We start from the raw sequence: 17304 nt of genomic DNA, 5'->3' as shown, positions 1-17304 counted from the left end.
ACCTTCCGACTCCACCGATGGTTAAGGGTTCTCCCCGTGGGCAACCTCCAGTAGTTTACAGAGTACGCGTAGCCCATGTGAGACCAATTCAACCAGTTGAGAAAGGGGTATTCTATTAACAAGCCCAACTGGACTGTGCATGTCCCTGCGCAGTACCCCCAGCCCCCACAATTCTGATTCCGCTTGATCCGGGGAGAATCTCTATGCCCGTATGCATTATTACGCAGATGTGGCGAAGAAGGTTGTTCACCGGAAAATGCCCCTCCCATATACCCAACGGGTAAACGCAGACCTCAAACAAGGGAGAAGGATAGCCGTAAGCATAAATCCATTCCCTTACCACCAAGTCACTGAAATGCCCCTGGAGTGACCGCGGAGGTCCTCAAGGGGGTAAAATTCCTCGTTCAAGTAAAATTCCAGCCAAGGAAGTAGGGTTCCGTATTAGATATATACTGGTGGCCATTCGTTCTCCCCGGCTGAACGTTTCAACCGGGGAAAACGCTACCCCGGCCCAAAGTTCCCACCCCATGGGATTAGAAATTCTCCAACCCTTCGTAGCCTCACCTTCAAACCCCATACTGCCCCAGAGGATGGGGGGTTCTACGCGACGTAACTTGTGGGGGTGCATTCGTTAGGGACGGATTTCCACCCACCCACAAATCCACCGAGAGTAGGAGCCTTTACTACTTTAGGGGCCATCCCGTCTCAACTTTTTCTTTCCTTTATCTTATACCTCGAAAAAATTTTCGACCCTTCACCCCATCCATCCTTAACCTTCTAAGTGTTTCACTTAGCAGCCATGGGTGGCATCCTTCATCTGGTCGAGGATCGACCAACTCCTCCTTCGGTCTACAACTGGCGAGTCTACGTCCTTGCCCTTGTGGCGTCATGTGGTTCCAACATGATCGGTTATACAAGTGCCTTTATCGGTACGACAATCACATTGGCCTCCTTTAAGCAGGAGTTTAGTCTCGACACAATGACTTCGGCCCAGCAAAGTTTGATTAGTGAGAATATTGTGTCTCTCTTCATCGCTGGTGCCTTCTTCGGTGCCCTCCTCACATACGGTTTGAGCCACTGGCTTGGCCGTAAGGTCTGCTTGATGATCGCTTCGGCTACTTTTGCTCTTGGATCTGGCCTGCAGTGCGGTGCCAATCACAACCGCGGACTGGGCATTCTCTACGCTGGACGTGTCTTGACTGGTCTGGGTACCGGTGTTGCCTCTAATATTGTCCCTATCTATCTCTCCGAGCTCGCTCCCCCTGCTATTCGTGGCCGACTGGTTGGTCTGTATGAGCTGGGCTGGCAGATTGGCGGTATGCTGGGCTTCTGGATCAACGTAAGTCAAAACTGATCGACATTCCCCCTTTGGATGGAAAAAAACGACCTGAGACTGACTGGTACGATGCTTTCAGTATGGCGTGGAACAACACATTGCACCTTCCACTCAACAATGGATCATTCCATTCGCTATTCAATTGGTCCCGTCCGGTATGCTGTTTATGGGATCCCTCTGGATCCGGGAATCGCCCCGTTGGCTTTTCCTTCATGATCGCCGGGCTGAGGCTATGAGCAACCTTACCTGGATTCGTCAATGCGATGCTACTGATATGTACATCACCGAGGAAGTGGCTGCTATTGATCAGGCCCACGAGACTCAGCGCAGCACCGTTGGATTTGGTTTCTGGAAGCCATTCAAGGCCCTCGGTGCTCGCCCCAACTTGATGTGGCGACTGTTCTTGGGATGTATGCTTTTCTTCTGGCAGAATGGCTCTGGTATCAACGCCATTAACTACTACTCGCCCACCATCTTCAAGGTACGTTTATATCACTCTTGGTTTCTCTTGGGCGCACATATACTGATAATTTGTGCAGAGCATTGGTGTCGAGTCTAACACTGTCAACCTGATGACCGGTATCTTCGGTGTGGTCAAGGCCGTTATGACGTTTATCTGGCTGCTGTTCCTTGTCGATCAATTCGGTCGCCGGAACCTTCTTCTTGTCGGTGGTATCACCGGCTCCATCTGCATGTGGGTCATTGGCGCGTATATCTACGTGGTTGCACCGCAAGACAACCCCACCAGCTCGCTCAATGGTGGCGGTATTGCCGCTATCGTCTTTTTCTACCTTTGGACTGCTGTCTACACCCCGACCTGGAACGGTACCCCCTGGGTCATCAACTCGGAGTTCTTCGATCCCAACTTCCGTTCCCTGGCTCAGGCCTGCACAACAGCCAGCAACTGGCTGTTCAACTTCCTCGTCTCTCGCTTCACCGAGCAGATGTTCGAGGCTATGGGCTACGGCGTGTACTTCTTCTTCGCGTCTCTGTCCTTCCTTGCCTTCTTCTTCGCCTTCTTCCTCATTCCTGAGACCAGTGGTATTCCCCTGGAGAAGGTTGACCGTCTCTTCGAGCTGAAGCCTGTTTGGAGGGCACACAAGAAGCTCAAGGAGATCCTCAAGGAGGAGGAGGAGCAGTTCCGTTTCGATATCAAGGACCAGGCCATCCACGAAGAGAACCTTGACACCGACACTGCCAAGCCTCAAGAATATGCTTGAACGACATGGCATAGACCATAAGCATAGAGCTTTGTATAGATACATAGATTCTCACATAGACTTACGTTTTTGACGATTAAGCGTGACTTCTTTATCATGCTAGATGAATTTCATTCTACATACTTTGAATATAACACATTACTCCTGTCTCTCATACTATCAAACCCTTGTGCGCATTTACTTGCGTTAGTGATGAAGAGCCATATATACAGCAAGAAATTCAATTGCGCGGAATGTCTTCGCAGACTAGATGGCAGTAGTTGAAATCAAATGCAGAGATGAGTCCGCCAAAATGCACCAGAGTAGCAATCACCACTAGAATATGAAAAACCTGATGAGAAGATCCGACGAGGTCAAATTTACCAGGTGCTAAGCATTCGGGTATGCGCGTCTAAAGCTAGTCATCAGAATCTGCCCTTGTATGTTATTATCAAGCCAAGGGGCAATGACCGACCATATAAAAAAGGGCCCCTAGAAGCAGAAGTGACCCTTCGACAAGATAATATGACATTCCAGATTTTTTGGTCATTTCATGAAAGCCAAAGATGCTGACACCATGGGCGATGGGGACAAGGCCTGAGAGACCGGTTGCGACAAAGGCGCCGACACGGAAAGTCCGCCATTGTGGTCCTTGAAATTTCGGGCTGAGTAGTATGAATACGGCAGAAAGACTGAGCGTAGTAATCTAAAAAACAGCATCAGCATGTTTTAATATATTCCATGGTTACTGCGGTATGCTTGGGCCTCCTACCATTATCCAATATCTTTGTTTTAACATTGGCTCGCAGTAGAATATCATATCTATTCCGGATACGAAATCTCCAAGAGTCAAGATAATTATCCCAATGAAGTCCAGGTGTAGCCAATATTCGCAAACATCTCGCGAGTGACTTGAAAGAGTATGAAGAATTGCCGAAAATGCCAGGCAGATGACGGCTGTCAACAGAAAGAATGCGAAAACGAGGTGATCCTCAACGGTCGCTTTCGGGTACTGAGACCGAAGATAAATATACATTGCGAATTCGGCAATAGCGAAGAAAATACTCGGGATCAAATGAGAGTAGATGTTCACGCTCTCGTTGTGTAGATACCACCAACTAGCGAAGCAGGCGGGAGTAGAAAATGATACCGGGCGGTAACCACCATGAATGAATTCATTTTCTTTGTACCACTCCGGTATCTCCTCGTATGAGAGAAGTACTCGATTGGTCTGGATCCCATCGGAAGCATTGAGCGGATTATCTTGCGCAGTTGCTGTGTCGATGAAGGAATATGGTTTTTCTAGGCGCGTGGTGGTTTCCATTGTGCACAAGGTCAATTCGCCCGTCGGACCGATCAATTCGTATATCTTGACTTCCTGCGAACTGTGTTGGAAGCTTGGATGCAATTCGCGACTTTTGAGAGCCCCTGTCTACCCCTCGGCCTGAGTAACTTGCGGTGAGTGCTTAGGAGTTCCCACATGCACGTGGTAGGTGGGATCGACGATGAGAATTCCGATTGCGTCTATTTACGGGGTACAAAGTCAAAGAATCCGAAAAACTGCCCAGCTGGGCAGGTGGTGTTCGCTTTCGCGGCGTATGTGCTCGAGATTATAGGTAGTCTTGTAGAATCATGGCTCATGACAACATTGGAAGCAATTTCTCTGTGATAGATTTACCTGCGACTCGCGGGAGTCTTTCCCTCCATCGTGACTTGAACATCTTGTACCTTCTGAGTTCCGAGGTCAAGTTCAAGTTCAAGTTGGAAAGCTGAGTGCCCATGTGGAACTTGAAGCCCTGGAGTTGAAGTGTTCCGAAATAGAGTGGGTATAAAACATATATCTAGAGCACCATCTACGTGAAAATGCGCTACATCTTTTTACCGCCCGGGCGGTGCAACTTGAACTTGAAGGATTTCAATATGACTTTCATGGTTAATTTTTCTACTTCAGGTTTTCATACCCTATCAATTGATTATGGGATACTGTGTTATCGTTCTACGTGATCAACCTTAAAGTTGAGGGGATGACTGTATCCACGGGAAAGTGATCGCTGATCTGAAATCTGCGTCATGTAACCATACAAAGGAGCCCCAATATCAACAAGCTCGCGTAGCTCAGTTGGTAGAGCGCGGCACTAGTAATGCCGAGGTCTTCAGTTCAAATCTGGACGTGAGCATTGTCTTTTTGCATTCCTCTCATTCAGGAATGCAAAGCTTTTTTAGCTTCTCCTATTGAATCACGTTCGGTAGACTATAAGAGGAGTAGAGTGCGGTGGTACGTCTTTTTCTCTCGGTAACAAGGGGTTCATACTGTATGCTGCCATGTGTCGAGGGCATTGTGCCATGGTTGATATTTTCCCGCCCCCAACCACAACCCTTGCATCCAGTTGAATTCCTGCGGGTCCAAGGGTTGTCACAGGCCTTGTCACTCGAAAACTACCACGGATAACCCCATTTATCCTTGCTCTTACTGTAGATTTGCCACGACTTGCGTGGCGGTTTTGTTTCCCTTGATATCGTGGCGGATGTCCGACCGTCAAAAACATGCATTGGTCGCGAGGGTGCCCGGTCATCATATAAGTGGCCAGCGGCGGTTGAGTATGAGTCGAATTGTTTAATTAACAGCTTAAGAGTCAATAATAAGCCCATACCGGGAGCGGCAGGTCGAAAACTAGGAGCATCAGAAGCCAAAATATAGTAACGGATGTTCAAGTAGGGTAGCTTGGACATTATTCAGTCATGATAGAAAGAGGTGGCTGCCGCCCCTCTGGTCAAAGATAGATACAACCTCAACGTAATGTTATGCTCGGTCAATTGATCCAAAAAAAGGACTCCAATTCATTGTTATTTTATCAGTCATGCAGCCAAAAAGATAGACATCTTATCAAGATGCAAAACGAATGCTCACGTCCAGATTTGAACTGAAGACCTCGGCATTACTAGTGCCGCGCTCTACCAACTGAGCTACGCGAGCCTGTTGATTGTCGGCCTGATTTTCTGCATATATGAAATTTTTGCCACAACAAGCTCGAGATCGCCAAAAAGTGCCCACAGGAAATCTCCCGCCCCGGCCGAGACATCTATCTACTACTAGTAGTATGTGGATTTAGCTTATTTGATTTCCTGCTCATCCAACCCCAAAGATCTAGACATTAGGTAGCGTGCTCGAGATAAACATGTTTGGTACCCTGGGAACCGAACGTACCGAGATGCCGTTCCAAGGTTGCCTTCCTCTCAAACCCCTGGGATAGTAGACCTTGCAAGTTGCTTCTTAGGACCATGTATGAAAAAATAGCAAGAGCAAGCTTTAATCATACCTTCCAAACTATCAACAGCTTTCCGATTCGCTGGTCGGGCAGAAGATCCCTGCCGAGGGCTTAAAGACTGGCATATTATTGGTCAAACTAAACATCGGAACTCGATTACAATAGGCCAGGATACGGGCGACTCGGAGTTAAGAGCAATCATTGAATAGAATGAGTAAATCAAACACGATGTAACCTTAATACCAAGCTATTCCTCTTCGGCATTGGACTAGGCGACATTATAATATGACCCCGGGCTCTTCTTTTGTTCTCTGATAAGTTTTCAACCGATTTGTTCTGCAATATCGAAAAAGTAATAAATTCAACAAGTTGTTTCTAGAACTGTATAGGGGCACTCCATCGGTGGTGGCAACATGGACGACCCTACGGCGACAAATCAATGCGACGATGGGTGGTTTGGCCCCGCCGTTGCGACCGAAAGTTGTCGTGGAGGGGTTGACTTCACGATGCTCTTTGAGTCTACTATTCTAGCTATCACCCCTAGTATTTGTTTCCTTTTGCTGGCTCCTCTTCGATTCTTCCAGCTGTCTAAACAATCACCAAAAGTGATATCATCCTCTCTCCGTATGGCGACATTGGTAAGTGCGCTTGACCACTGAAATCTATTCCATTCAAAGCCAAATAAATGACTAAAAGGGGCTCGTTTGTAGTTGGTCTCAGCAATGTTTGTATCCATTCAGATAATTCTTCTTGTGGTGGTTAAAACACAGCACATAGGAGGGCATGCCTTACTTGCAGGCACAGTTCTCGAATTTGTAGCAGCACTTGTTGCTGTAACGCTGATCGACTTGGAGTACTTCCGCTCTATTCGTCCTTCATCCTTAATCTCAGCCTACTTGTCCGTGACCTTACTGTTAGAGATCGCGAGAACGCGCACCGCCTGGCTCTTACATGATAAACCATTATACCCGGCATGCCTCTCTGCCTCTCTCGCCATGAGATTATTTCTGCTCACTCTGCAGAACGTGGAGAAGAAGCGCTGGCTTCTACAGAAGACAGAGAAACTTTCAGATGAAAGCATTGGTGGTCCATTCAATCGAGGCTTTTTTGTATGGCTAAATGGTCTTCTCCGTCAAGGATACACTGCTCTGCTGAGTGAGAATGAACTGCCAAATATTCATGAAAAATTATCTTCGCAAGATTTATCCAAGAGTTTCGAAGCTGCATGGGAAAACTGCAACCCAAATCGCAAAAATGCTTTGATGCTCGCCATAGTCAAGTGTCTGCGCTGGGAGATTCTAGGAATTGCCGTGCCCCGGCTTGCTGTCATTGGCTTTAGCGTTGCGCAGCCATTCATTGTGGGCAGAGTTGTCGATGTCTTACAAGAAACCGACTCTTTGTCACTCGATATGGGATATGGGCTGATCGGAGCTACTGCCATTGTTTTCATTGGGATTGCTGTATGTGACCTTAAACTAACTTGAGTTGACATACGAGAGTCTGAATAAAATCTACAGGTGACGAGAGCTTTGTACGAGCATTTGGGTTTTCGAGCCACGACAATGATCCGCGGAGGTCTTATGGCCCTTGTGTTCCAACACATGATGGATCTTCCGCTGGGAAGCACCGATGAGTCTAGTGCCATGTCTCTCATGGGATCGGACATAGAAATGCTTGCCGAATATTTCAACTCTACGGTTTGCGAAACATGGGCAAATGTCCTTCAACTAGGACTGGCAACATGGTTACTGAAAACCCAGGTGGGAGCCGTCTGTATTGCACCAATTGTAATCGTGATAAGTAATGATGCCACTCTGATCGGGACAAAAATGTTTGAGTGAAAGCTGACAGTTTCTGTGATAGTTTTTGTTGCTTTTTCTTTCGGCACGGGGAATTCAGTGTCCTATCGACAGAAGAAGTGGCTTGAGGCTACTGAAAAGCGCATAAATTTCACGTCTGCAATTCTTGGTTCTATTCGAAATGTGAAGATTCTTGGTTTGACCGAGATTATGCAAAAAATGATTCATTCTTCGCGTCTAGATGAACTTCAAATATCCAAGAATTTTCGTCGAATTCAGACAATTCGGGTTTGTACAAGTATGCCCAGTCCCTGGATCTCAAATAGTGACCCTACAGAGGAATTGATGCACTGATAAGTGTCCTACAGTCAATCTGCCAAATGTCTTTGGCCAGCTTGCAACATTTGCTGCCTACGCTATAGTGGCAAGGATACGGGGGTCTGATGGACTCTTCGTCGCTCAAGCCGTTACATCTCTTTCACTGATTAACCTGATGATATTTCCACTCAGTAGCTTACTTTTAGCTATACCTGACACATTCGCATCAATGGGTTGTCTCGACAGGATACAAGAGTTCCTGAGGCATTCGAAGCGCCTTGGTAATTATCTCATTCTCTTATTTTTCTGTTCATGAGTCGTTGATATAGCCTTTTCTGTTTCCCGATTTGCCAGATAGACTAATAAGACTTCTTGCACAGATAAAAGAGCATTTCCATCATCACAGCTCGAAAATTCGATATGCGCTAGCTCTACAGCAGATATTGCGTTAAGTTCATTGCCGCCTCCATCAGAGACGAAGCATACCGTGATGTCCTTGAAAAATGTTCGATTTGCCTGGCTGGCCTCTTCATTGGAGAAAAATGGCATCAACCTGAAGATAGATTCGTGCCCAACAGGTACATTGGTTTTGGTTATTGGGTCAGTCGGCAGTGGAAAGTCTACCCTTCTCAAAGGACTTGCCGGTGAGACACCGGTGATTGAAGGCGACTACTTCATTGAATACCCCGATATAGCCTTCTGTGACCAGACACCATGGCTTGTCAATGCGTCAATCAAGGAGAACATCGTCGGGAACTCAAAGTTTGGGCTTGATAATGAGTGGTACCGCACTGTTATAAGTGCATGTTCTCTAGACACTGATTTCATGAAAATGCCCGAGGGAGATCAAACACCAGTAGGCAGCCAGGGGGATAAACTCAGCGGTGGACAGAAGCAGAGAATCGTAAGTGGCGCCTAAGCTATTTTTTAGGTTCTTCATCGATAATTTTGAGAAGATTCGATGGGCTAACAAGAGACTCAAAAGACAATTGCGCGAGCTTTATATTCACGAAAGAGAATCTCTTGTTTTGATGATATATTGAGTGGTTTGGATAATTCAACTTCGAAGTTAGTATTTGACAAAGTATTTGGCCCGAAAGGCCTACTGCGTCAACTAGGTGGCGTGACATTCATGGCGACACACTCTAGTATGTTGACTCCACTTCCAAGTGAAATACTTAGCTGTTCCCAGAGTGCGCTTACAATTTGAACTCTCTAGTCGACTACGCAAAATATGCCGATTTCATAATTGCTTTAGGAGATAATGGCCAAGTGCTGGAACAAGGCAGCCCAGAAGAACTTCGAAGCTACACTGCCGGTGCTTCCGAACTAGATGAGACGGAAACAAAAGAGAGAACCCCAAAAAATGAGTTAGTTGATGATAACAAAAGTCACGAGCCTAAGGAGTCAGCACTGGAGTCTTTGGGTGACTCTTCTAGCGGCGATAAACGCCAAGGAGGGGCCGATCTATCGATTTATAAGTATTACTTTTCAGCTCTCGGATGGCAAAGAATTTTGTTCTTGTTGCTTTTCTTGATAATCGACTCTGGAATGGGTGGATTCCGATGTGAGTTTTCGTCTAACTTATAAGCGCGTGAAAAGTCTATGAAACTTACAATTGATTCAGATATATGGATTGAGCTTTGGTCCTCTAGCAACTCGCAAGGTGCCAATCCAGACTTGGGCTACTGGCTCGGGCTTTACACTTGCTTCTCATTTATTGAAGCAGCAACACTCACCCTTGCCGTTTAGTAAGTTTTGAATTAACCCATCTTGAATATCCTGGGTTGGTACAGATTCGTTAACATTATTTGTTCTCAAGCTGGACTTGGGTTGTGATTGTACCGGTCGCTTCTAGAAACCTCCATTCAAAAGTTCTCTCGGCTTGCATGAGGTGAGGCAGTCTACCAAGTTTCATTTCTGTGTGCTAATCTATTTAGCGCTTCTTTGTCATACTTGTCAAGTGTTGAGACTGGGTCTTTGGTTACCCGCTTTAGTCAAGATATGAGACTTGTCGACATGATCCTCCCTCGGGGTCTCATAAATGCCGGTTTCCGTAAGCATACCACTTGATGAGGCTGGAGAGAAAATTAGCGACTAAACATACCTGCAGAACTTTTCGCGGCCCTTGCACAGGGTGCCATTGCAATAGCGTCCTTGCCCTATTTGGCAGCTGTTCTTCCAGTACTCCTGGGTCTACTCTTTCTGATCCAGCGGTTCTACTTGAGAACGTCTCGCCAATTGAGATTACTAGAGTAAGCTTCCCGACCCGTGCCCTCCAGTTGAAACCTATTCTAAACAATTTACAGAATCGAACTAAAAAGCCCTTTATACACCCACTTCATTGAATCACTCGCCGGAGTGGTTACAATCCGATCTTTCTCGTGGGTGGATATATCTGTATCCAGAATGGTCTCAATGCTTGATACGGCGCAAAGGCCGTATTATCTCCTTCTGTGTATTCAGCGATGGCTAAGCTTGGTTTTAAACTTGGTTGTGGCGGCATTAACAGTCCTTCTTGTGGGGATGGGATTTGCTCTCCGCAGTAAAGTGAATCCAGGTCTCCTCGGAATTGCTCTTGTTATGATGATAGATCTTGGACAGGTCTTGTCATCGCTTATCCAGAGTTGGACATTACTTGAAACTTCTCTGGGGGCGATTTCACGCATCAAAGACTTTTCGGAGAAGACCCCTTGCGAGGAAAATGACGTACAGGATTTGACCCAACCAAGTCCAGAGTGGCCAAATCGCGGAGAAATCGAGTTTGCGGATGTCAGCATTTCGTACGGTGCCACTGAAGACATCAAGCCCGTGATATGTGACATTACACTTCGGCTGAAGGCAGGGTCCAAGGTCGGAGTCTGTGGCAGAACTGGAAGGTAAATATAACCCGAATCAAAGTACATTTCAGAAGTTCGGGAAAAGACTGACTGGAATTTATTGTTAGTGGGAAGAGTAGCTTGGCAATGTCCCTTCTTCGCCTCAATGAGTTGGTGTCAGGTCGGATAATCATCGACGGGCAGGACATTTCGAACATATCCCGATCAACAGTTCGGCGGAGCATAAGTTGTCTCAGCCAGGATCCATTCTTTTTTCCCGGGTTCCATCCGACAAAATGCTGACCCTTGGGGTCGCGCAACGAGTCCGGAAATACTTGATGCTTTACAGCGGGTTGGTATTTGGGATTCTATTGCAACAAAAATTGTCGGTACCGTCGATGATGTGCTGGAAACAAAACTGGATCACGGTATACTATCTCAGGGACAGAAGCAGCTGTTTTGCCTCGCGAGGGCACTGCTTAAAAGGAGCAAGGTTTTGATTCTTGATGAGCCGACAAGCAGGTATGCGGATTTTCCTTTCTCACTTCCCGATCTAATACAGTGAGCTTGAAACCGAAGGGTATACTAATGAAACACGACAGCTTGGATCGAGTGACAGATGCCAAAGTCCAACAGGTCATACGGGAATCGTTCAGCGACTGTACCGTCATCATGATAGCGCATCGAATCCGTACCTTGGTGGACTTTGATCAGATTATAGTACTAGATAACGGTCGAGTGATAGAACAAGGAAGCCCAAGCGAATTGATCGGCAGAGAGGGTGGGGAGTTTTCGAAGCTGTTGGACCTTGAAACATGAGCCATTGTGAAGTGTGCTTGTCAGCACTAGGTGAATTGAAAATAGTATCTTGTTGTTGAAAGGGTGATAATAAAATTTCTCAATATAATGAAGGATATAAAATCCATCAAGGTTTTTTTCTTTTTTTTAAAAAAAATTCATAGATAAGATGAAAATCCCTAAAAGGCAGTTATTCGCGACGTTGGTCCCTGAAAGCGGGCCTGCGGGTCACAATGATAGCCGAATGAACCGTGAATTTCCCCGCATATCGCATTTGCCTCTTCAGCCAGCGCAACGCGCTAATGCCATGCTTCAATCCACAGCGAAATTGAGGACGAGGACTGGCTGTCTGCGATGTAAGTGATGGTTTAGCGCTTCTAAAAACTTCTCGTTGGCTAATAGGGCACTGTGTATGAATGAGCAGGCAGAAAGCGCCGAAAGAAATGCGACGAGAGACGACCACGTTGTGCAGCTTGCACTCGCAATGGACTTGACTGCGAATGGCCATCTGGAAATGGGCCTGTAGATGGCCGAAGAGGCAAGAGACGCCAACATGCCGAGTGCGACGCGTCTCCCCAGCCAATATCCAGTTTGTCGATCGTGCGGCAGCCATCATCTCCCATAATGCCTTCGCCGTTTCATACGGAGGAACACTATTACCTTTACCAGCATTTCACTTCTACAATACTTCCACGACTGGTTCGCCAAAGCTCGATTGACCAAAGTTATTTGTTATGTCTGGCCCCAGAGTATCCACCGCTGATGGGCGCGATGATCTCCGTTGCCGGTATGCAGATCGCGTCGCGACCGAGCTGGTCAGTCAATTGTGCTGTAAAAAGCTATCTATACACAATCATATCGCTGCAGAAGTCTCTCATGCAAATTGAAAAAGCGGGGGATGACGATCGACTATTGGCAACCGTGATTTTGCTTTCTGTCTTTGAAGTATAGTCAAGCCGACCCTCCTCCTGCGCAAGAACAGCAATGGCTAATTCTGGACAGGCTTCTCGACTGGACATGGCACCAAATGTGGCACCTCATACTACGGCATCGGGATATCTCCTAACTCAGCGACAGTCGCACCTAGGCACACGCTCTATGGCCCCGGCAGTCTTTGATCGCATATGCATCGAGTCATTTATTTACCACGCTTCTATCATGATGCTCTTCGAACCATCTCTTGATGCTCTTTCGTCTATCCGACGCCAATTGGACATACCTGGGTATTTCTCTTATGTGGAAAAACGCGACATATCGCTCCCCGTCCAGCCAATTCTTCAAACTTCCTATGACTTCTTCCTGTCAATCGCCGATGCTACGAAACTCGCTCGTATATCCAGATCTTTGGTCGACGCAGAAATAACGCTGTGGTGCCATACTTGGCTTAGACTACTTCAGTGGGACCAAGTTGATCATACGGATGACGTGTCGCTAAAACTCTACTTCAATGCCCTTCAAATGTTGTTGCTGAAAACGGCTCCAGATTTGTCCAATGAAGAAAAGGCACTCCAGATATCCGAGTCTCTTCAGCATGGGCTGCAAATTATCGTTTCGTTAGAGCCAGAAGAATATGCGCCTAGCTATCTCTTATGGCCGCTAGCGATTCTTGGTTCGATGAGTATATTTGAAAAGGAAAAGAACGCGGTAGAAGACTTCATCAACTTATTGATTCAGTCAAAGCGAGGAGGCCAAGCAGTATGGGTGCTGAAGCGTTTGAACAGGGTCTGGAACGTGACAAAATTTCGTGCTATTTGCCCATCCTCGGCAATGAGACTTCAAGGGCTGCAAATATTACTTGATGCGACATAATATACTGAATATAAATTGAATTAACATCAAGAAAGATATAATATAGCTCCAATCACCCAAGAAGATGCAGCAACTCAACAAAAAGAAATGATTAATTGAGGCCCGCCATATTATAGGTTCCAAAGTTCACAGTTCAAAAATTTCTATCATAGACAATCCTGGGTATCAAAATACTAGTAATCCTTCTTACTTAAATCGCCCGCGGGAAAATCCCTCTTCAGGTTCCCTTCTAACATGCTGGCAGCTAACGCATATGCCTCATCTTTGGCAACGCACTGGGATGTGCCCCTTATGGCTTCCTTATCCCACCCATGAGCGCAGCCATCCATTCTCTTATATACGGAATACTTCCCATCTATGCTACCGAGCCTCTGAGCGAGCTCCTCTGCTTCCAAGGCAAATGAACATTGAGCCGCTGTGATGGTCAATACATTGTTGGGGAAATTGTGCAGATTGCCAAATTTGGGCGAAAGACGAGGGTCCTTTGGATCTACTCCGTCTGGTATCGAACATTTGTGGCAGAGATGGGAGAATCCAGGGAATATTTTTCGCATAATCCAGTTGGATGTGTCCACTTGTGGCTTTTCCGGCGTAGGCAGAGCCATGTTCGTTGGGCCGTACAGTGAGATGACAGTGTGGAAAATGCTCGGCTGGCCTTCCTGGCAAAATTGCGAAGATGCGGAAGAGAGGCCGAGGGCAATATTACCGCCTGAACTAAATCCGCTTAGTGAAAGTTCTGAGGCATCGAAACGGTCAGGTTGCGACCGGGCCCAATTCACGACATCTTCGGCGTCGTGGAATGCTGCTGGGAATGGATTCTCGGGCGCGAGCCGATACTGTACGTCGAGGACGGAGTATCTAGTTTCATTTGCGACAAAGCGACAGAATTCATCGTCATTGCCATAAGTCGGAAGAACAGATCCACTGCCACAGAAGTTTATTAAGACTGGAGTGGGGTTTGTCGCGTTGGCAGATTGGTAGAGATGGACTTTGATGGTGCGCCCGGCGTCTCGAGATGGGATGAAAATTTCCTCATTTGGCTTCGGGTTAAGATGAAGTCTAGGTCGAACAAGCGCACGAAGGAAAGTAGCGATTGCCTTGTGATAGTAAACATCGTGCAACACCATGACGGCTCTTGGGGCTCAAAGCCTGTCTGGATCTGGATCGCGCAGGTATCCGGATTTTTGCGTGGCAGGATATGTGGTCCAAAATTTAGTCTAACTGGGGCTACCTGTCATTAAAACCGAGCCTTCTCGCTCCTGACACGCGTGTCAACGGTCTCTCAGGCACATTCCATTCTGCGATACCAGGTTTTTATCATGACGAGGTCAGTCGACGATCACTACGTCATCGCCAAGGTAACATTTGTGGGTCGAACTGGAGGCGATAAACATCCTAGTCAGTGCCAGAATTTGCTATGAAGTCAAAGTAATAAATCACTGGCATCTGTAGATTTTGTTTTCAATCCCTCCCAAATATTAGCTTGTTATCAAAATCAAGGCGTTGGGCGAGCTCAATGCGCAACCATTTATGGAAGCGCCCTTGTCGATCACGGGATGATCACTCAAACAACGTGACAATCTACGACTAGTAGTACTAATCTTCCAAATCCTTCTCTATTTAGTATTACCCGACGTAAATGTGAGGGCATACTGCAAGAATTGGAATCGCAGCATTTTTCAGACTTTCGACGTGACCTCCGTCTCGACCTCCCGAGGTCATAATAATCCCCGAGTTCTTAGAGATAGGTAAATTCAGGCCCCAAGGTTACCACTCTCTGCTAGAAGATGATGAGCAGACGAAGACGACGAAAAGGATGAAAGTGGTGGTGAAACGAGGAGAGAAGAGGGAAGAGAGAAATGAGTGAGGCTATCTAGAGACGAAAGTCGGCCCATGTCAGCCTCGAGGCTCGAGGCGCACACAGCGTTTGTTACCCACGTATTTTGTTATAGTTGGGGGCCATCCGACCTCTGAAAATGAAAGATAACCCCCAGATCATTCTACCTCAGCTCCGCTCCGCTTTATTTTTCCATTTCAACCCAAATTTGCACCCTTCACGCCATGTCCCTTCTTTCATTACCTGCCGAGATCCTTTTGTTGATAACATCCGATCTTCAACCTCACGACCTAAATGCGCTCATCCAATCCCATCCTTATCCCCACCTTGCCCTAAATTCCTCCCTTTACTACGAAAACGTACACAACCACAATGCCTCAGCGCTATTTTGGAGTGCTTCACATGGGTATATCAAGACCCTAGAACATCTCCTCAACGCCGGTGCCAATGTTCTCTGGGACTCAACATACCAGCGGCAGAACTTTCAGCCCCCACCAGTGAATGATCCTTTATCTTCAAGTTTCCTGCCATTCCGACGATCAAAAAGACGGCCGAATGGAGACCCGTCATCCAAAGAGCATCCAATATCTATTGCAGCTGCCAATGGACATATCGAGATTGTGGCTAAATTTCTCGAGCTTGGGATCGATATCAACTACAAAGATCCAATGGGCCGGAATCCACTATCCCTCGCAGCAGGCGGGGTCCATCTAGAGCTGTGCCAGATACTCCTTAATAAAGGGGCTGACTTATCATCGCCCGATGACAATGATATGCATCCTACAGGCCATGCAGCGGTTCAAGGACAGCGAGAAATCGAAGACTTTCTCTTCGAAGAAGTGCATAAACGTAATATCTACACAGAGCATAGTTCTGACAGATCTATTGTACAACAACACCTACACTGGATGTTGAAATGCGCAGCAGAGAGAGGAGAGAATGATCGTCTAAAGCTTCTCCTAACTAAAAGCGAAGCCGAGTTGAATATTGTCCCTCCCATTCTTCAGGAGAATTTGGTTTCTGACAACTACGACAACCCTTGGTACCCGACTCCATGGCGAAGCTACACACCTCTGATCGGCGCAATACAATCGGCGCCAGATCCCATAAGCACAGCCAAAATATTATTGGAAAAAGGCGCTGATCCGAATATTCTTGTTGCCATCGCGAACCCATTTATTACGAACAAAGATCTGGGGATGTATGAAAATGCCGTCTCCGCTGCTCTTGGACGAGATCAAAGTTATTGTCTAATCGAGCTTCTCATTGAGTATGGGCTTAGCCCGATAAATTCGGAGATGACTTTAATCCGAGCAACGCATCTGAAAAAGATTGATGAATTCCGACTCCTGTTGGACAATGGTGCCTATTACCTATGGGAGGCTCACAGCATATGGCGAATCGGATATCAGCCTATACTGGATTTACTTACTGAACGCGGGATCCATTCCGAGGTAAAAGGGCCTCTCATGACATGGGAACAGCTATTGGAGCCATTTGATCTTGATGAGTATCTAAGTTCCGAAGAAGATTCGTTCGGGTTCAATAAAGACCCAATTCGCCCAGATACCCCACCCCCTCACACAGAGACCGAGTGGGCTAGATTTCTAAACGGCCATTTTGATGATAATCCTTACCCTTATTTTGTTGGGAACGCAGGGTTTCACTGTGCGACAGGGGAAATCGAGGCCTTCCAAGCCGCTCAGGGGTAATTCCCCACGGTCCTGTGTCCTGGTTAAAACCACTCGAGCAGAAAGCTCTGGTAAAAGAAATCACCCATCTATTCGTTAAAACCTGAGACTTCAAGGCCATGGCAACATGAGTGGTGACCGGTCTAAAAGCCTTTAAAGTAATTTCCAATAACTACGAGGGAAAATAACTTGAAATACATTCAAATGCGCACTTTGGTAATAGCAACTTGCACTACTAGTACATCAGATCAGGTTAGGTCAGTACAGCGCTCGATAATCGCAGGGTCCCATGGTCAGTAGTTGCATATCGGGGTATTTATGCCGGTAGAAAAGAGTACCTTAGGTATAGTATAGTGGCACAGCAAAGGTTCCAACCCCTTGTTGGCCGTCCTGGTCTCCATCTTCCTAATGGCGGACTAGTAGCTACCTAAA

The 17304-nt window shown here is 46.7% G+C and overlaps 7 protein-coding genes across 7 annotated transcripts; 5 read left to right on the top strand and 2 right to left on the bottom strand.

The window, feature by feature from the left end:
- Nucleotides 1-799: 799 nt before the first annotated feature.
- N7481_007546 (sugar porter family MFS transporter) lies at nt 800-2556 on the top strand (the record flags this gene model as incomplete). Its single annotated transcript, XM_057266765.1, has 3 exons — nt 800-1339; nt 1416-1817; nt 1876-2556. 3 exons carry the CDS (start codon nt 800-802, stop codon nt 2554-2556), a joined length of 1623 nt encoding a protein of 540 aa, XP_057120966.1.
- A 724-nt stretch (nt 2557-3280) lies between these two features.
- N7481_007545 (hemolysin-III family protein) lies at nt 3281-3859 on the bottom strand (the record flags this gene model as incomplete). The annotated part of the gene is made up of 1 exon (XM_057266764.1): nt 3281-3859. One exon carries the CDS (start codon nt 3857-3859, stop codon nt 3281-3283), a length of 579 nt encoding a protein of 192 aa, XP_057120965.1.
- Nucleotides 3860-6214: 2355 nt separating this feature from the next.
- N7481_007544 (multidrug resistance-associated protein) lies at nt 6215-7642 on the top strand (the record flags this gene model as incomplete). Its single annotated transcript, XM_057266763.1, has 3 exons — nt 6215-6439; nt 6824-7261; nt 7319-7642. 3 exons carry the CDS (start codon nt 6215-6217, stop codon nt 7640-7642), a joined length of 987 nt encoding a protein of 328 aa, XP_057120964.1.
- A 505-nt stretch (nt 7643-8147) lies between these two features.
- N7481_007543 (multidrug resistance-associated protein) lies at nt 8148-12061 on the top strand (the record flags this gene model as incomplete). The annotated part of the gene is made up of 11 exons (XM_057266762.1): nt 8148-8199; nt 8299-8822; nt 8988-9066; nt 9138-9485; nt 9546-9669; nt 9859-9974; nt 10032-10173; nt 10228-10777; nt 11087-11259; nt 11859-11891; nt 11938-12061. The coding sequence occupies 11 exons, from the start codon at nt 8148-8150 to the stop codon at nt 12059-12061; spliced, it is 2265 nt and encodes a 754-aa protein (XP_057120963.1).
- A 458-nt stretch (nt 12062-12519) lies between these two features.
- Nucleotides 12520-13344, top strand: N7481_007542 (fungal Zn binuclear cluster domain-containing protein; the record flags this gene model as incomplete). Its single annotated transcript, XM_057266761.1, has 1 exon — nt 12520-13344. The coding sequence occupies one exon, from the start codon at nt 12520-12522 to the stop codon at nt 13342-13344; it is 825 nt and encodes a 274-aa protein (XP_057120962.1).
- A 173-nt stretch (nt 13345-13517) lies between these two features.
- On the bottom strand, nt 13518-14471 carry N7481_007541 (uncharacterized protein; the record flags this gene model as incomplete). Its single annotated transcript, XM_057266760.1, has 1 exon — nt 13518-14471. The coding sequence occupies one exon, from the start codon at nt 14469-14471 to the stop codon at nt 13518-13520; it is 954 nt and encodes a 317-aa protein (XP_057120961.1).
- A 934-nt stretch (nt 14472-15405) lies between these two features.
- On the top strand, nt 15406-16893 carry N7481_007540 (ankyrin repeat domain-containing protein; the record flags this gene model as incomplete). The annotated part of the gene is made up of 1 exon (XM_057266759.1): nt 15406-16893. One exon carries the CDS (start codon nt 15406-15408, stop codon nt 16891-16893), a length of 1488 nt encoding a protein of 495 aa, XP_057120960.1.
- Nucleotides 16894-17304: the final 411 nt, after the last annotated feature.

The sequence above is a fragment of the Penicillium waksmanii genome, assembly GCF_028829765.1.
Source record: "Penicillium waksmanii strain IBT 27052 chromosome Unknown utg000007l:1.0-4314555.0:1.0-4317578.0, whole genome shotgun sequence".
Classification (NCBI taxonomy): domain Eukaryota; kingdom Fungi; phylum Ascomycota; class Eurotiomycetes; order Eurotiales; family Aspergillaceae; genus Penicillium; species Penicillium waksmanii.
The sequence above is the reverse complement of the archived record's forward strand: the minus strand, read 5'-3'. Positions and strand labels throughout refer to the sequence as shown.